At 44.7% G+C, this 16,190-nt stretch overlaps 1 protein-coding gene across 1 annotated transcript; it reads left to right on the top strand.

The window, feature by feature from the left end:
- Positions 1–1,848: 1,848 nt before the first annotated feature.
- LOC129382345 (uncharacterized) lies at positions 1,849–15,661 on the top strand. Its single transcript, XM_055066239.1, has 7 exons — positions 1,849–1,877; positions 3,983–4,090; positions 7,971–8,065; positions 8,518–8,620; positions 10,672–10,845; positions 12,112–12,275; positions 14,417–15,661. The coding sequence occupies exons 1-7, from the start codon at positions 1,856–1,858 to the stop codon at positions 14,537–14,539; spliced, it is 789 nt and encodes a 262-aa protein (XP_054922214.1). The 5' UTR covers positions 1,849–1,855; the 3' UTR covers positions 14,540–15,661.
- The last annotated feature ends 529 nt before the right edge of the window (positions 15,662–16,190 follow it).

Below are 16,190 nucleotides of genomic sequence, written 5' to 3'. Positions count from 1 at the left end.
CCATTTCAGTGATTATGGTCTTCAGCACGACGTCACAGGATTGATACTCGGGCACACATATTATACTTATATAGGCGAACCGCTACAATGCTCCTGTGTGGAACATTTGGTGCATATTTTAATTATCTAGGTGTTCACAATAACCATGTGCTCACCACAATGGCGTCTCTAATTCGTCTTGTTTTTGTAGGAACGTTAAACAAAATGAGACAGTTAATAAACAGAGGTAGCGTAGTGCGTACGCGTCGACGGCAGCCGTATTTTAACGTAAACACACTGCAATGCTGACCCTCGCTTAAGAAATATCCACACTTTAAAAAAACCTTTGCGCTCTCAAGCGTTCTCTCGAACAGCATCCCCCATAAACTATAGGCGCTGCTTTGCGGCATAAAGCGGGGATGCTTGTTAATTAATTGACAAACCCATAGTTAAGCGTGTTTCTCAGCATATGCTCTTAAGTCCGGAATTTTCACTGCAAACCCGCTTAAAGCAAGTTGACCGGGGAGAAAGGGAGTCAGTGTGAAAGGGCTGGGCGAGGGGGTAGCGGAGAGCGTGAGAGTGCGCGGGTCGCCTGGTTCTTTCGCGGCGACTCGTCTTGACGGAGAAACGGCGCGGCGAATAAAGGGTGCCGTCGCGCAAGTCGATGCCCGACCTTGGCCCTGCCCGGACGTCCGAGAGGAACAACATGCAGCATCTTCCGAGGCAGAGTTTAGAACTCGTGGTGGTCGGCACTTTTGTCGCACTGGGCGTAATTATCGGCCGCAGCAGTACAGGCAAGTATGCATCCGCTTAAATTGTGATTAGTCTAATGTTAGCCACTTTCTAGTATACGAGGTAAAGGCAGTTCCTTCGTCACTCCGTCGCCGGGGCTATTGAATAAGAGGGTACGGAACAAATTATGGTGTTTTCGTGGGCATTTTGCTTTTCAAGGATGAGATGGCACTACAGTAACATTTTGACAGAAGCAATGACACTAGCGGGGGGGGGGGGGGGGGATGTATCAAGCACCCCCTGCAAAATACCTTATAAAATAAATTTAACTGGCTCTACATGAGAGCGATGACAAGTATTGAAAGGAATGACGGCGTCATTGTCGTATAGGCTTGCATCTAGTGTGTGACATGATACATGCGATTGTGCGAATTTTCGAACATGCGAGCAGGGTCAAATCTAGCGAAGCCGAGTAAGTATGACAGAGACGATATCAGCGTTCAGTGTGGTTATGATGACATCATAATAGCAAGACGGTTGTATGCCGTTTTTTTTTTTAAATTCAGATACCATGATAAACACTACGCATCAGTCTCATAACGGTAGTTGATAAGCGATTTGTCTGCAAGAAGTTACAGGGTACATTGAAGAATACAAATGCGCACCTCACGAAGAAGAGTGGTTCGCTTGAGCATAAGCTCACGTTAGTTGTTTAGATACGCAAAGACAGGTGTGCTTGTGAATGCATTGACTTTCAGTGTAAACACTGCTGAATCTTATTGACTGCGTGAACGTTTTTTACGGTCATATTACTTTGAGCTCACGCTGACCTTATATTTGTTGCACGATTTTAAAGCTGAAAGGCACATAATTGTTTCACCCGACTGCATAGAAGTGACTACATAAGCATAATTTACCAATTGTTCCGTTATTCTAATGACTAACGTCTTTAGATAAGCCTAACCGCACAGGTCCGGATTGTGCGACGCAGCCGAGTGTCTGAAAAAGCGAGTAAATCGGTATTTATGCATGGGAGTTTCAAAACCAGCATATTTAAAATGCTTCTTTGCCAAGCATTTAACGGAGCACGATCCCAGTATTTGACTGATGCGTTTTTCAAAAATGTGTTTTCATTTCAGATGCCATGAAATGGGATGACCTAAGAGGTAAGCTCCACAACTCGCTTCCTTCGATTGCCAATTTCACGCTTTATTCGTCGCATGGAAGGGTATATACATTAGAACATGATATAGCTTACTTTCTTTAAAATTCGTCTGCAATAGGCGAATGTTCAAATCTGAAAAATCCTGCCCAAGCAACATAAAGTTTGACTAACCAATCAGACGATTCTTACCTGGCGCTGTTATCTTCTTCAGCTACGCTTCGGCTGCATGGGATTGTCGTACCACCACTGTAGCTTCAACTCCATGGTGTGCTCACATTTCGATATTGGAAAGCGTTCGTGAAGCAAGTGCTACAACATATGTCGGATTGAATAGGCATATTCCTTCGTATAGGACGCTATTCTAACGGGTAAATGTATCAACTTCATTATTCGTGCACACAGCCTCCACCCAGAGTGAGGCTTCACTGATCGCGCCCATAAAGTTTCTCACTGTGCATCACCTACAGAAAAATCTGGCGCCACCGTATATGGGAGTTCCCAAACGGGCGTTGAGCCGTCATGAAAATGATGGCTTATGGATGCACGAGGGTCCTGTTGGCTGGTGTAGAGCGAGGCTTGTGCTAAAATGTGGATAAGTCTGCACAAATACTGCTTTCTTAAAATAACATCTTCAGAGAAGGTTTTCATTCATCCATATGTCAACTTTCGATGAAGTTTACTCAGCCGCAGGAGATAATCGAACGTCGACAAATAAGAACAGACGACAAGCTGTTGCAAAGTTAGCGCCAACCTTAATTGCTGTCTGTCATCCAACCTTCGTGGTCTGGCGTCGTTACTTTTTACGTTGCATATAATTGTACACTCAAGCACAAGTTGTCGTGATTTACTATACGATATCTTTGTGCAACAGTTAACAAAAAAACATCATTTGAGCTACTGTTCTAGTAGAGAATAATCCGCTATGACGCACGGAAAAGTGCTAACAATATGTGATTAAGGTATATAGGATTAAGCTCAGCGATAACGATGCTTATCTGAAGCCACTATATCCCGGCATTCCCATGCTTGCAGAGCGCCGCAGAGCCAGTTTTCCTTCTAGCTCGTATTGTGAGAAACTATTGCCTCGCAATTGCGGTTTCGAAAAAGTATAAGTGCCTTTTTCATCTCACAAGCACGGAGTTGGTATGTTTTTTGCGAATTACTGCTTCATTCACAGCAAACTGTTGACCTCAAAAAAAAAAAAAAACATTCAAGCGCGATGGACAATGACAACGTGCATTCTAAGGAGGAGAATACTACCTTTTTCCCTAAGTAAACGACCGAGATGGACACTAGTCAAAGAGACCAACAACATCCACTCTCAAGGTCTCTACCAGAGGACCGACAAATAGCCGATAAAGAACACACCAATAAAGAGAAATGTACACCACCTGCTAGAATTTGAACTGGTGTGCAGGGGCTAGCCGTTCAATTCATTACTCAAAATATTTATGATACATCATTTTATTCCTCGAATAATTTCTTCATGGCACGATGGCCCATTGTTAACAACTTGAATGTTGACTACCTAACTTAGGCTACGAGAGGTTTACAGTGACATTTTTCATTTCAGTTCCCAGTGTGGCGAACACAGGTGAAAAGTTTACAATCACTTTAGCGTACGCTCAAGAGGATGAAGGCGAAAGCGTGCGCGCTCACGACACATTACTTAAATTACTTCAGATTCTCATGGGAGTGCGTTGTTACCTGCTATTACTTGTTTTCTCCCACGAAAGTTTGTGGGTTTGAGTGCCTTAATTAACGCTATCTTAACTGTACCTTAATTCGCTTTATTTAACACCTAAGGTCGTGGGTTCGACTTCCACCAACGATAGTGAGTTAGACTCCCGGCAAAGTTCGTGGATTAGAGTGCCTTAGCTAACGTCGCCTTAATTGACACCAAAGGCCGTGGGTTCAGCTCCCATTAACGGTCGTGGTTTCTACCATCAATGGTGGCACCATAAATTTTTGTGCCATTGAATTTCGGTGCCAGAACGTTAGACGGTCAGTTTTTTGATAACGCCGGACAAAGGATTTTTCGACCCATCAGGCACTTAAGGCTTTCGCTTTGAAGCCCACTGACACTTTGCGTATGTTTTGCTACAGTGACCTGGGGAATGCGCAATTGGAAAGCAAGCGCGTTCGCTCAGATGCCACTGACGGCGAAGCAGGCAGAAGAGATGGGATTCGTCCAACTGAACAGCCAGTGCGCAGGTAAGTGATGTGCATCCTAAGATTGCCTGACTCTACATATAAGCGCTAGTTTGTTTTTCTAGGCAGTGATAGTTTGGCAAGGTACGTGTAACTTATGAGAGTAAATTCGCATATTTGTGCTAAAGCATAGGCTAGAGCTTCTGTTTTACATTGTTTACGCTGAGCGAGCGGGTAGATTTAGAGCAAACTAAAAGTTTGGAAGGGGCTAAAGGCGGAGTCCACAATAGTGCGCGAGTTTCCAGAGATGCAGCATGGAATCTGTAAAAGATACGGTTCCCAGTAACTTCAAGCAAAGCCCGCATTAAATTTTAAGCTGAACGAACACCCGTTGGAGAAATTGAGTTATTTCTTCACCTGCCATTGCTTCTGATAGGATGGAAGTCCTGCTATTTAGAGCGCCGTCGCGGGTTCGACAATTGGAAAGAAGGGCAAAGCAAGAATGGACTGGGACCGAGAATGTGGTGCACTTAATAGATTGGCGTCCATTGCCTCTGAAGAAGTACTTTGTTAAATGATGGAAGCCCCACCTATCTGCGCCGAACCACGTGTAGTAGCTGCCTCAACCTTAGCTTTGCTTCACGCTCGTGTAAAACAAGGGTTCTCGGAGTTGGAAGCGCGGGGAAGTGGCCCCATGCCAACTTATCTCACGATTGAGGGGCTGTAACATCAAGTTCTCCAGAGCCGCCCAATGTATCCACTGGCTGAAATTTAAATTAATCCTGGAAAACCGCTGTCGAGACGACATACTATCGAGCCCCAGGGAAGCAAGAAAAGGTGCTTTACGTGTTCCACATTCGTTCACGAAAAGCTCCGCGTGCACCGGATTCCACATCGAGCTACATAAACATTGCGCAGTTCGCCGCTGGGCTTAACAAAGATGTAGTCCGAAAATGTCCGTTCATGATTTGCGATTGGCCAGACGCACACATAATAAAATGCAGCGTCGTATGTTTAAGCTGACTTCACAAGGATGGGTGTCTTTCTACGAGTCTCTGGATTCCAAGAAGCCTTTGTCTCTTAGATGGAGAAGAGTTAGTTGCCTCTGTGCATCCCTAGACAGTGCCATACATTCAATTTTCTAGCTGTTTACCTACAATGCAGAGAAATTGAAGTCGCACTATTCTTCCCTACGATTATGGCTGGTGAAGAAAGTTTGGAACGCTGGCTCCCTACGACTCACCGTTCTTACGTTATCTCCTCATGGAGTGCTTTTTTTCTCTGGACGAACTAGAGGCTGTGCTTCCTTTGTGCAGGCGTTCCTCAGCGTCAGATGACATTGCATATTGCGCACTGTGTAACCATGGTGAATGAGCTCAAAAGGCACTCCCGTTCCAGTACAATGACTCGTGGCATACTGGGGCGGTTCTCCAGGCATGAAAGTGAAGTAGCCTAATTCCGCTCCTCAAAGTTCGCAAGTCGTATTTGGACATTGCGTCATACCATCGGATCGCGCTTGCTATTTTATAGGAGAAGTAATAGAACTGATGGTTCTACCGCGTCCGGCGTGGTAGCTAGAGCCCTTTGATGTCTACCCAGACATGTTCACTGGATTCAGACGGTGCCGTTAGACAGTGTTGTACACTTGATAACGTACGTGGAAATTCAGAAGGCCTGTTAACGCTTCTGTTCTACTTGGTTGCTAAACATTAAAAGGGCTCACAATAATGTAACCCATGAAGCCATCCTTAAACCACTAGAATCAATAGGACTGGGTGGCAAGGTATATCTCGGGGTTCGTAGCTACCTACAGATGCGATCATTCTACATGCGTACCGGGGATGGCCTGACACCCCAGTACTACAGTAGCCACGGAGACCTTCAGGGCGGAGCACTAAGCGTAACGCTATTTAATCTAGCCCTTATTGGACTAATCGAGAACCTAACAAATGCCGTTCGACTGCCTATCTACGCTGACGACATATTTATCTGGACGTCGCGGTGAAACGGCTACAGCTTCGTGCTTGGCTTCAGAAGGCGGTCTCATCGATATCATGCTACCTTCCTAAACAAGGTGTGGAGGTGGCGCGTGAAAAATAGGCAGTGGTGGCATTTACCTGGAAGCCAATGTCTGCATACCACATATAAATTAACGTGCAAGTGATATCGTACAGCAGAAGTTCCAGGTTCATGGGGGTTGCGATTGACAGAGACCTGCCCTGGACTCCTCACACCAACCACGTGAAAAAGCGACTGACTGTTTTTCATCATCTGTTCAAGTTTCTTGTAGGAAAGAACTGGAGGTGTCCACAGAATCTATGTTACAGCTGTACATGGTGTTGTTTATCGGGTTTCTCTGGTACAGCCTACCTGTTATATCTAACGCCTGCAAAAGTAATTTGCTTACAACTTAGAGCATTCAGGCCCAAGCTTTGCGCTTGTGTCTTTTATTACCATGCAGTGGTTCTACAGCTGAACCATTGCCATTGCTCAAGATTATTCAATCACGACGCCCATCGCCGTTGAGACAATGCGTGCACATGTCAGGCACTTTGGCCGGACCTTTTGCCATAACCTCGCCGCGCTCACCATCGAAAGAGCCCTCACGTACGTGATATAGCACAACTGTCAGTTCATATCGCGCCTCGCTTACATCGGGGTACGCATTTGCGGCCAGGCCGGCGTCTCCTCGATAGTGCTTGTGCCGTCGTGAAGTACACTTCTAAATTGCAGGCCTTCTGAAAAAGGCAGACCTATCATCGTCTCCACTAAAACAATTGAGCTAATTCCCGTTTTTCAAAACATACACTAGCCAAGTACACATCTATTGTGACAGATCGACTACATCGACCAATTCTGGCGGCGCTGAGTTTATACTGACGGGAGCAATAGCACTGTAATTCATGACGTCACATTTGACAACGTCCACGGTTGCATAATTACCGGCTCTGCGCAGTGCGCTTCAGTTTACAGAGAGTCCTGGTACATGGGCCGTGTTTTCCGACTCTACATCAGTTTTACATAGTATGTAGTCAGTCCTCCGACGTGGAATTCACGAACAGCCAACGTATGAAATTGTCCAACTTCACATAACTTAAAACAGATAGGCCAAAAAATTATTTCAAAGTGGCTATCTGGCCCTTGAGGGATCAGTGGAAATGATCACGCAGACAAAGCTGCTCGAAAGTCGCACCAAGAACAACACAGAGTTCCCGTTTCTCTTACGAGAACAGACGCTGCAAGGCTGCTTCGTCAACTGGTATATAAGCTTTCGCCAACAGAGTGGAAGACCCCAATTATAAAGCGCACCAGGTTGCCCTTCGCTCCAAATGCGACCTCCACCAGGTTTCACCGACGTGAGGCATCGCTTCTATACCAGCTAGGGTTGGGAGTGGCTTTCACGAAGGTGTACACTTCTTTGATTGGAATTATCGACAGTACTGCGTGCAATGCCTACGGCGCGGAAGAGAACATTGAACATTTATTCTGCCACGGTCATCGATTTCAGTCGGAATGTCAAACATTACCTATCACATTGCCACTACTGGATGATCGGTCTGTGCCCGTGCAGGTTCTATATGAAGACTGTACCCATTACTCGTGGGCCCACAAAGCCGTGAAGACACTTTTGCCTTTACTGGGGGCGACTGACCTATTGCGATGCCTTTGACTTGCTCTGGCCCTCCGCGTGCGAGTACGAACTCTCTCACCATGTCTCCACCCTCTCCTCGGCCTATCTCACCTTTTTATTCCCGCTTTCACGTCCCCCGGAATACGGTAACCAACCTTAGGCATTTCTGGTTAACATCCCTGCCTTCTGTCCTTTCTTCTCCTTCTCCCACGCGGTCCAAATTACTTCAGATATTTCCTTTACGGTGTTTCTTATTGTATCGCATTTCCTTTGGGGCTATATGCCTAATTTCGTTTAATCTTAATTTCGCAGGCACGTTTTATGGCTTTCGCTTCATGAAAGACAACGATCCTTCAGTGGTGCTCTTATACGACGTGAATGGTGTCATTTCTGGCTTGCAGTCAGGGGTGAGTGCGCCGATTTTTCGCGTAATTCTTGAGCGTATTCGCACGTGTCATATGAACGGCATTCTTCTTGCAAGCTTGTGCGGTTAGCTATTTTCTACCCGATAAAAAAAATTTATCTCAATGTTGCACCAAAAAGTGGCGATATGGTTTTAGTCTCAGTATATTTCCCAAATGTCTTTTAGATGAATCTGCCGTTTGGTTCTGCCCTCCAATTAGGCTAGCGCGTTTTGATTGTGCTTGGTGATATTATTTTCCAGTCAAAATTACAACGTTGAGTAGCAGCGAATTTATGCTAAAGTCTACGTCATCACACTCCTTTGCTATGCACCCAATAAGATTTTTCATCGGTGTTTAAGGTGCAGACATGATGAAATTGCTTTACTACACTGCTGCCCGACGTTTTATGCATCTTCCCTACAACGGGCTCATCATTTCATTTTGCTTTTGTTAAGTTTCATGTGGAGAATTCCAGGATGCACCCTCGTTCTGGATACATCATGGACACTGTCGCGGGCAGAGACATACAATTTCTCACAGTCTACTTTCTCCCACCTGGTGAGTACTTTTAACTGAATTAATATGGGCTCACACTAACTACTTTGCCAGAAAAACAGGCACAATACCTCTGCTCCATTTAGGCAACATAAAATCACACAAGAGGCGCACATCTGTTGATTTCATCATTACGTTGCAATGTATCAGAACTTAGCGCGCTGATGGAATTCGAGTAAGTTCATTCTCCCAACTTCTGGTGTCGTTATTTGCAGTTTTTGTTGCTTAAATCCTAAGGATTGTGTAGGTTTAGTGAAGGGGTGGGTCTGAAGACGGCATACACTAGGTGCGACACCGGGAGTTTGTACTCATACATCACATTAGCTTGATTTCTAATGTATTTCTAGACAAACTGCTCATGTCATTTCTTATAACAGGTTCATTTAAAATGTTTTGATAGTCTGCTTCGTTAGCCTTAACAAAGACATGTGAGCGCAGCTAACGTTAACAGACGTGCAAAGATGACAAGTGTGGTATCCTCTTTTACACGCCCAATGATTAATAACTCCGTGATATGCGTGTAGCCATCGTATCCGTTAGAAGTTTATTTCCCTGTTTTTACCAACGGAAATTACTCATGTGCTCTCTGCAGCTAGTTCACTAACACTTTTATGACTAATACTCCACGTGCAATAGCAACGTCCAGCAAGCTTGCCTTAGAACATTGAACTTACATAAGCAGGTAGTTTTTCTTTTCGAGCAGTTATGTGCTGATAACCTGTGAATTCCGATATAATCGCCAGGGAAATTGTATGTCCTGGACTAGTAATATAAGCCTCTCATATCTTTGTAATTAAAAAGAGCCGTTTCTCCGAAAGAATATAGTTGTTCGTAGAAATATCTATCTTGTTCTGCGCAATGATCAGTGGACTTGACGGATATGAATCCATGTAAAAGTGCAATGACACTACACTCTGTCCACCCACCACGAGTAGTACGATTACCTGATCACGACCAAGATATGCTTTACAATCCAGTCTGATAAATATTGATAAATTGTGAAATGGATATAGTCATTATGAAAAAGAAGGCTACATGTTTCGTGCACTCTTCATTGAATTAATAACAGAAAAGTTAAATTTACGTGTTTATGTTGACAGAAGTTATGAGCTATAAGATTGGGCCCCTCTGTACGTTCACCCTCTTGATGAGGCTCATGTCGGTCATGGCCAAGCTGTAAACGTGATCCTCTTCTTCCTTACCTTACTATCCTTCGCCACAAACCGACCATTTGGGGAATAAAAAAAACAAAGTATTAACAACAACTAGTACTTATTGCAAATTATTCATTATAATGACCAAGCGGCATCCTACCACGTTATACAGCCCTTAGTCATTACTCTATTGGACAGCTTTAGCGCTCAAAAGTTAGTGCCGGCATTGTAGCGCGCAATATGCAAACTCAGAGATCTGCGTCTCAGAGCATGAATTTCGAAAGCTAGAGGAGGTAGTACACAAACGCAGCATATAATTTGCGCTTTCCGACCGACGCTCACAGAAAAGCTTTCATCGCAGCAGTCATTGTGAGCATCGCAGCATCCGATAGACTGCCCTGTTCGCTTGCTTAAAGTTCGCTCATTGAAATTTTATCGTCACGCTGCCTGCGCAGTCGTGTCTTTATTGTGATGCCGCCGCGTTGTTGTTATCGCCATTTCACCGCGGTCCTCATGACCCCGTAGTTATCGGCCACTATCACCCTATTAAGCGCCCCGCTTTCGTCTTCGCCTTCATATGAGGGGCGGTGCATTGCACAGAATCGGAACAGGTTTGCACTTTGTTGGGGTCCTTTGCGTAGTTGGGGTAGGGGGTTACTGCTGTCGCACAAAACTATTTAGGAGCCAGAAGGATGTCACTATAATTTTGTAAACTTCTTCGTTCAATAGGCTCAAAACTTAAACATGTCAAACCTTAAGCAGTTAGCCTTGATACAATAAAATAGATCTTTCAGAAAGTGCAATACGTAATGCATTAGGATATTTATGCTTGGCTGCAGCAAGATAATCAGTGCTTCGCTATGAAAATTTACGGACTGGTTTCGCCATTCACATTTGCAGAGCTGATCTGTGCTCGTGGTCGCACACTCCGTGAGCTCGAAGAGGAAGGCGTCGGCTCGAACGTGTACTTGCAGCGGGAGACCGAGGCTCTGAGCCGACTGGTGTCGGCCCCGCGCTACGACGATGATCTCCGTAACAGCTTGTGGGTGCGCGAGGCCTGCTACCCGGGCATGGGTGAGTACGGAGCGTATAAGGAGCACGGCTGGCATCGTAGCAGTACCTTTAGTGAGCATGTGAGACTAACATAAGCCAGTGTGTTTAAGCTACTAATGTTCCTTTTGTCGCCCCTGTCAAGGTGTTAATTCCTTTGAGCGCTCTTCCATGTAGCCTGCCCCACAACGCGCAAGCTTTGTAAAGTGTGGAGTGGCGTGAATCTAGTCCGATACCCCGCACCAGATAGCCTAGTGTGAAGGCAATGAGTACGGCAGACAATGGCAAATAATTGTGAACTTGGCTTAGTGGTTTAGCACCTTGTAAAACGAGGTGTGGGATAAAGTGCTGGGGGATGGAATAAAAGGAAATGTGGACGGCTAGAAGAATGCACTTAGAATAAAATACTAACAAGCTTTATCTGGGCGCAGTAGGAACCTGAACGTCTCCTGCTGCACAACGTTCCTGTTGCGCAATGCACCATAATTTTCTTTTGTCTGATAGCGGCTGTAGCTAACTACAGCTCAGAATGGTCATGAACATTCGGTTACGTGAGGCGCATTAGGTCACTTATATAAATAAAAGAATTACAACGGTAATGTAATTGTCATCCAGATAGTACCTATCATGCTGGAGGCATTACATTATAATACACAGCCGTGTATACGAACAAAAAAGCGCTAGTTCGTTTCAGTAAGGCGTGAATAAGCCTCCGTTTTGTTGCTCCTGTCTTGGAGAAGTGTTACCTATTTTGTGTATCTCTTGTATTTTATTTATTCATTGGCTTTTGTTGCATAATAAATAAAGTCTTGTATTGCGCCTAATTGTTTGCACTTTCAAAAAGATTAAGTGCACACAAATTATTTCGGATGAAAATGGGCATTTAATTTATGACTTACCGCTAAAAAATATTTCCTTGTTCTTCAGTTTGAAATTCCTGTTGCAGAAGCGAAAATTTCTTTGCTTATGAAGCAAAATCCCTCAATTATAAACTGAAAATGATTTGTATGCTCGTTCTTTTTCTACTGAAAACGACAAGCTTATTACTTGAGCGTTGCAGAACAACGAAACATTCAGGAAATGTGCTTTGGGAGGAAGTGCGGATACTCTATTCCTTTCAAGGTGTTTCCTCCCTGGCACTGCCTTCTTCTTTCTCCTTCAAACGGAAGCTTTTACTTGCGTGTCAAAAGTAACCCTTGTGCATTACTATTATAAAGGCGCAAATTTTTGTTCACAACTGGGGACTATCGCATAGTGAAATGGTATCTAAATTTGTCCCACTCTTCTCAGGGCGCCATTACTTCTGGAACATCACCGAGAACATGGCGTGCGAGCACCTGTTCCCCGTATACGTGACCTTCTTCCGTGGAGAGATTGTCTCCTTTGGATTCCTGCATTCATTGCCGCCTCCCTCGTCCGGGAGATTCGAGCGAGTCATCAAGGAGAACATCGGCGTGAGTAGAGCGCACAGGAACGACAGTGACGGCTGCACTACGCCGCAACGCCGGTTTGAATATGACGTCATTGGCACATTAGTGACACGGGGTGGTTCAAGTAAAAAATCATAATATCAGTCGGTGCTGATGTATCATGGACGAAGGACGTCTGTACCAGGACCTGGCGTCCACATGTAGCACTCGTGTGCTCTTCAGCACCAAGGTATACACAGCCTTGCCGGGTTCATTATCGGCGCATCTATCAGTGAAGTCCGTGCAAAGGAATTTGCCGAAGTGCGATTTAACAATGAAGGATGCGTAAATATAACATTGTGTGCAAGCAGTCAAAGTTGTCGTGTAGCAGCATTACATGCACATTCAGTTGAGTTCACCGATTCGAGCACGCTATGAGGTGCAGATGTCGTAGGACTGTTGCTACTGATATTGCCGTCGAAGGAAGAGTTATTTGCATGTGGAAGATGAAAGTAAACATTAACCCGTGAAATACTAAAATGAGAGCTATACTATAATTCTCTATAAAATAAGCGCATAAGATTAGAACATGAAGTATTTCCAACTAATCACCTAGCGAGGTCCCCTAGTTCAGTACTCCTCGCTAATAATGTCTGTTTAATTTGTATGCTACGCTGAATGTCATAAAAAAAGGTTTATTTTCTCTTTTTAAGAATACTATGAGCCTTTTCGCGCAGGCCTAAACAGGAAGTGGGTTGTGAAAATTTACATGAGCATAGGAATAACAGGAAAAAAAAAGAGAACGAAATAAAAGTTGTTCATAAAAGGACTCTCAAAAACATTCATCGACGAATACTGATGCAGAAATTACTGTGGCATACTGTTCACGTGAAAGGGAGGTGAAAAACAAAACGTTTAAATTAAGATGTGCGGCTCAACATCCTGAAACCTTGCAGTGGCTGTTGTGGAAGTCTCCAAACTAGTTTTCAACACCTCGGACTCATTGGTGAACTACGTGGTAGGCGAACGATGCGGCCTCCATTGGAGCGCGCCATTCGTGACCTGGATTGTACTCACGACATCGGGCTTAACAGCCCAATGCCAATTAACTATTGAGGCGTGTGACAAAACAGTTTCTTTAACACAACCTTCGCGACTGACGCAAACCTGTGCCATTATGGCGGCCATTCTGCTACAAGGCTTACATGAAAGCTAAGCCTGCTTGAAGCATGCCTCACAGACTCCTCTGAAAAGATATCTGTTTCACCGATCACAAAGAGTAGTGGGGCACCCTGCAGAAGCACAGCAAATTTGAAGTGTCATGCCTGTTGCTCTTGTAGGCATTAATTGCATTATACAAGAGATTTATACTATCCCATTGCAGAATACTGGAGTAGCAGAGGCGTTTAGGCAAGCAGTCATATTGGTGGCGCCATCTCCATTGGTAGTGTTTAACCAGAGAAAGAATACGGCGCACGTCCGTTGCTTCTTTCGTTCTTGACTTTGTCAGTTTGGGAAATTACGTAAGATGAAGTTGTTCTTGTGGTGACCTGCCATATATTTTTTAACTAATATTGGGAAGCTGTGGTAGCAAGACCATCGTTAACATTAAATTCTTTTTTGTGTGCAATTTTGATCAACGAGAACATTCACGTAAAACGAACGTTTCAAACGCGTTGCAGTTGGAGAAAGCACCACAAGATAGCGCTACAAGCGTAACTAAAGTCATCCGCGAATCCGGTAAGCCCGTGCTGAGGTAAAAGTTCTGCGTTTGTGTACAAGCTAAAGCTCTGTACTGTTATGTAGTCAGCATTCTTCGCGAAACCACACAGCAGTTGGCTGCGAAATGTCGTAATTTAGTTGAGCGATAAGTCGGGCTAGTTGATTATTCACTGAACATATGCTGCAGCGTGATACACGCAGCAGAAGGCGAAGGAAAAATACAGACTTCAGGGAAATGCGCCATATGGTTTGCAAGACATATATAAGCATGCTGCGGGTGCAAACGTTTACGAGACATGTCTGCCCCTGACGTGGCTTTGCCATTGTTCGCGTTTGAGTTGTGAACTGGTAAATGTTTTACATCTGGTAAATTAAAAGGTGACTCTTGCTCCGCAGGCTGACGATCATTCCGAATGTTACGTTCGTCCTTCCTGATATGTGCGTTCTTTTTTCTCCTCTGGCAGACCTACCTGCATCGACCGCCCAAGTGCCTCGAAAAAGAGCTGGCGGCTCCCGGAACCCGTTTTTCTTCTCTGCACGTGTACCTGGTCAGCAAGCCCTGGGAGGTCACCTGTACGCATGACTGACGACGGACGGTCACTTGACCCTGCGAACGTTGTCGTGTACAAAATCACCGATTATGCGCACGTGCCGGCTGAAGATAGCCGATATGTCTTACGCGTTGCAAGGAGCATCATAGTAACTGCACAGCTTAGAAAGCATTTTTACTCACTAATTTATGATGGTGTCGCGTGCTTAAAGTTGACGGCCGGGGAAAAATCACGAGGCAGTGTCGGAGAACTCTCCTTCTCTCTTCTCAAATCCGCTGCGATTACCGAGGGGATGGGAGCCCATTTTCGCCAAGGTTACACTGTTATTAGGTTGACCGTTTTCATCATGCCCCTAAATGTTCCCTCCTTCTTGTTGGAAACTTGCTTCACGTATGAAAGCATAGACTTGCTTTGGCGGCATCACCACATTCATGCATGGGTAAGAATGCGCCATACCCCATGAAGCGCTTTATAGCCTCTGCGAAAATTCGTAACGATGTAAGGCATCATGGCGATAAAAATTGTTCTACGACTACCACGTGGCGACAGGGCTTCAGATTTTTGTTTCCTAATTGTCAATACCTGGTTTTCATTTGAGCAAACTACAGAATAACACCATTTCGCAGCTGCCTGATGGACTGGCGTGTTCGTAGCATGCAACGGTTATCGCTACTGCGTTAGCGTTTACTGATCACCAGCTACACATGACTGATAAGGAGAGGCTGTCGCTTGTTTTTACTCACTCCAACGCAAAGATGCTTCTACAGTAAAGGACGTCATGCGATTAGAGGGGCAAAAAGTAAAACATTTGCGGTCCTGCACTTTCTCGCCCAACGAACATATCCTTCGACTGCGGAGTGATCTATTTTCATTGTTTTATGAAGTAGTGACGTGTGCGAGAATTGCCGTGTGGCAAACGGGAATTTCACAATCGGCGTTATGCTAGAGTAGTCGTAGCTACTTATTTTCATATAATTTGTTTCGTAATGGTTTCGATAAAACAAGGGTTACAGCCGTTTACTGTGACCCTACTCCCTCCGTAAACAGCGATGCATCGACGGGAATTCTGTAACTTGTACAGCTTCACTGTGAACTCACTAATTATGACAAGTAAATAAATAAAGCTCGGCGTAACGCTAGAGCCGTCCTATCGACCAATTTCAGTCTGATTTTTTTCTAAGATCATCATCACCATCATCATCATCAGCCTCGTTACGCCCACTGCAGGACAAAGGCCTCTCCCATACTACTCCACCTACCCGGTCATGTGCTAATTGTGGCCATGTTGTCCCTGCAAACTTCTTAATCTCATCCGCCCACTTAACTTTCTGCCGTACCCTGCTACGCTTCCCTTCGCTTGGAATCCAGTCCGTAACCCTTAATGACCATCGGTTATCTTCCCTCCTCATTACATGTCCTAAGATACCTACATTATATTGAGAGCTACAGAGCATTCGCAGGAGACGAAAGACCTCATCAAGAAACGCCAATGTATGAAAGCCTCTAACCCTACAGCTAGAACAGAACTGGCAGAACTTTCGAAGTTAATCAACAAGCGTAGGACAGCTGACATAAGGAAGTATAATATGGATAGAATTGAACACGCTCTCAGGAGCGGAGGAAGCCTAAAAGCCGTGAAAAAGAAACTAGGAATAGGCAAGAATCAGATGTATACGTTAAGAGAGAA

The sequence above is a fragment of the Dermacentor andersoni genome, chromosome 6, assembly GCF_023375885.2.
Source record: "Dermacentor andersoni chromosome 6, qqDerAnde1_hic_scaffold, whole genome shotgun sequence".
Classification (NCBI taxonomy): domain Eukaryota; kingdom Metazoa; phylum Arthropoda; class Arachnida; order Ixodida; family Ixodidae; genus Dermacentor; species Dermacentor andersoni.
This window is presented reverse-complemented; position numbering and strand designations above follow the sequence as displayed.

Coding starts and splice junctions, on each gene's coding strand:
- LOC129382345 (XM_055066239.1), top strand. CDS start 1,856: ATGAAATGGGATGACCTAAGAG. Junction 1,878..3,982: donor GAAATGGGATGACCTAAGAG/GTAAGCTCCACA, acceptor GTTTTGCTACAG/TGACCTGGGGAATGCGCAAT. Junction 8,066..8,517: donor TTTCTGGCTTGCAGTCAGGG/GTGAGTGCGCCG, acceptor GCTTTTGTTAAG/TTTCATGTGGAGAATTCCAG.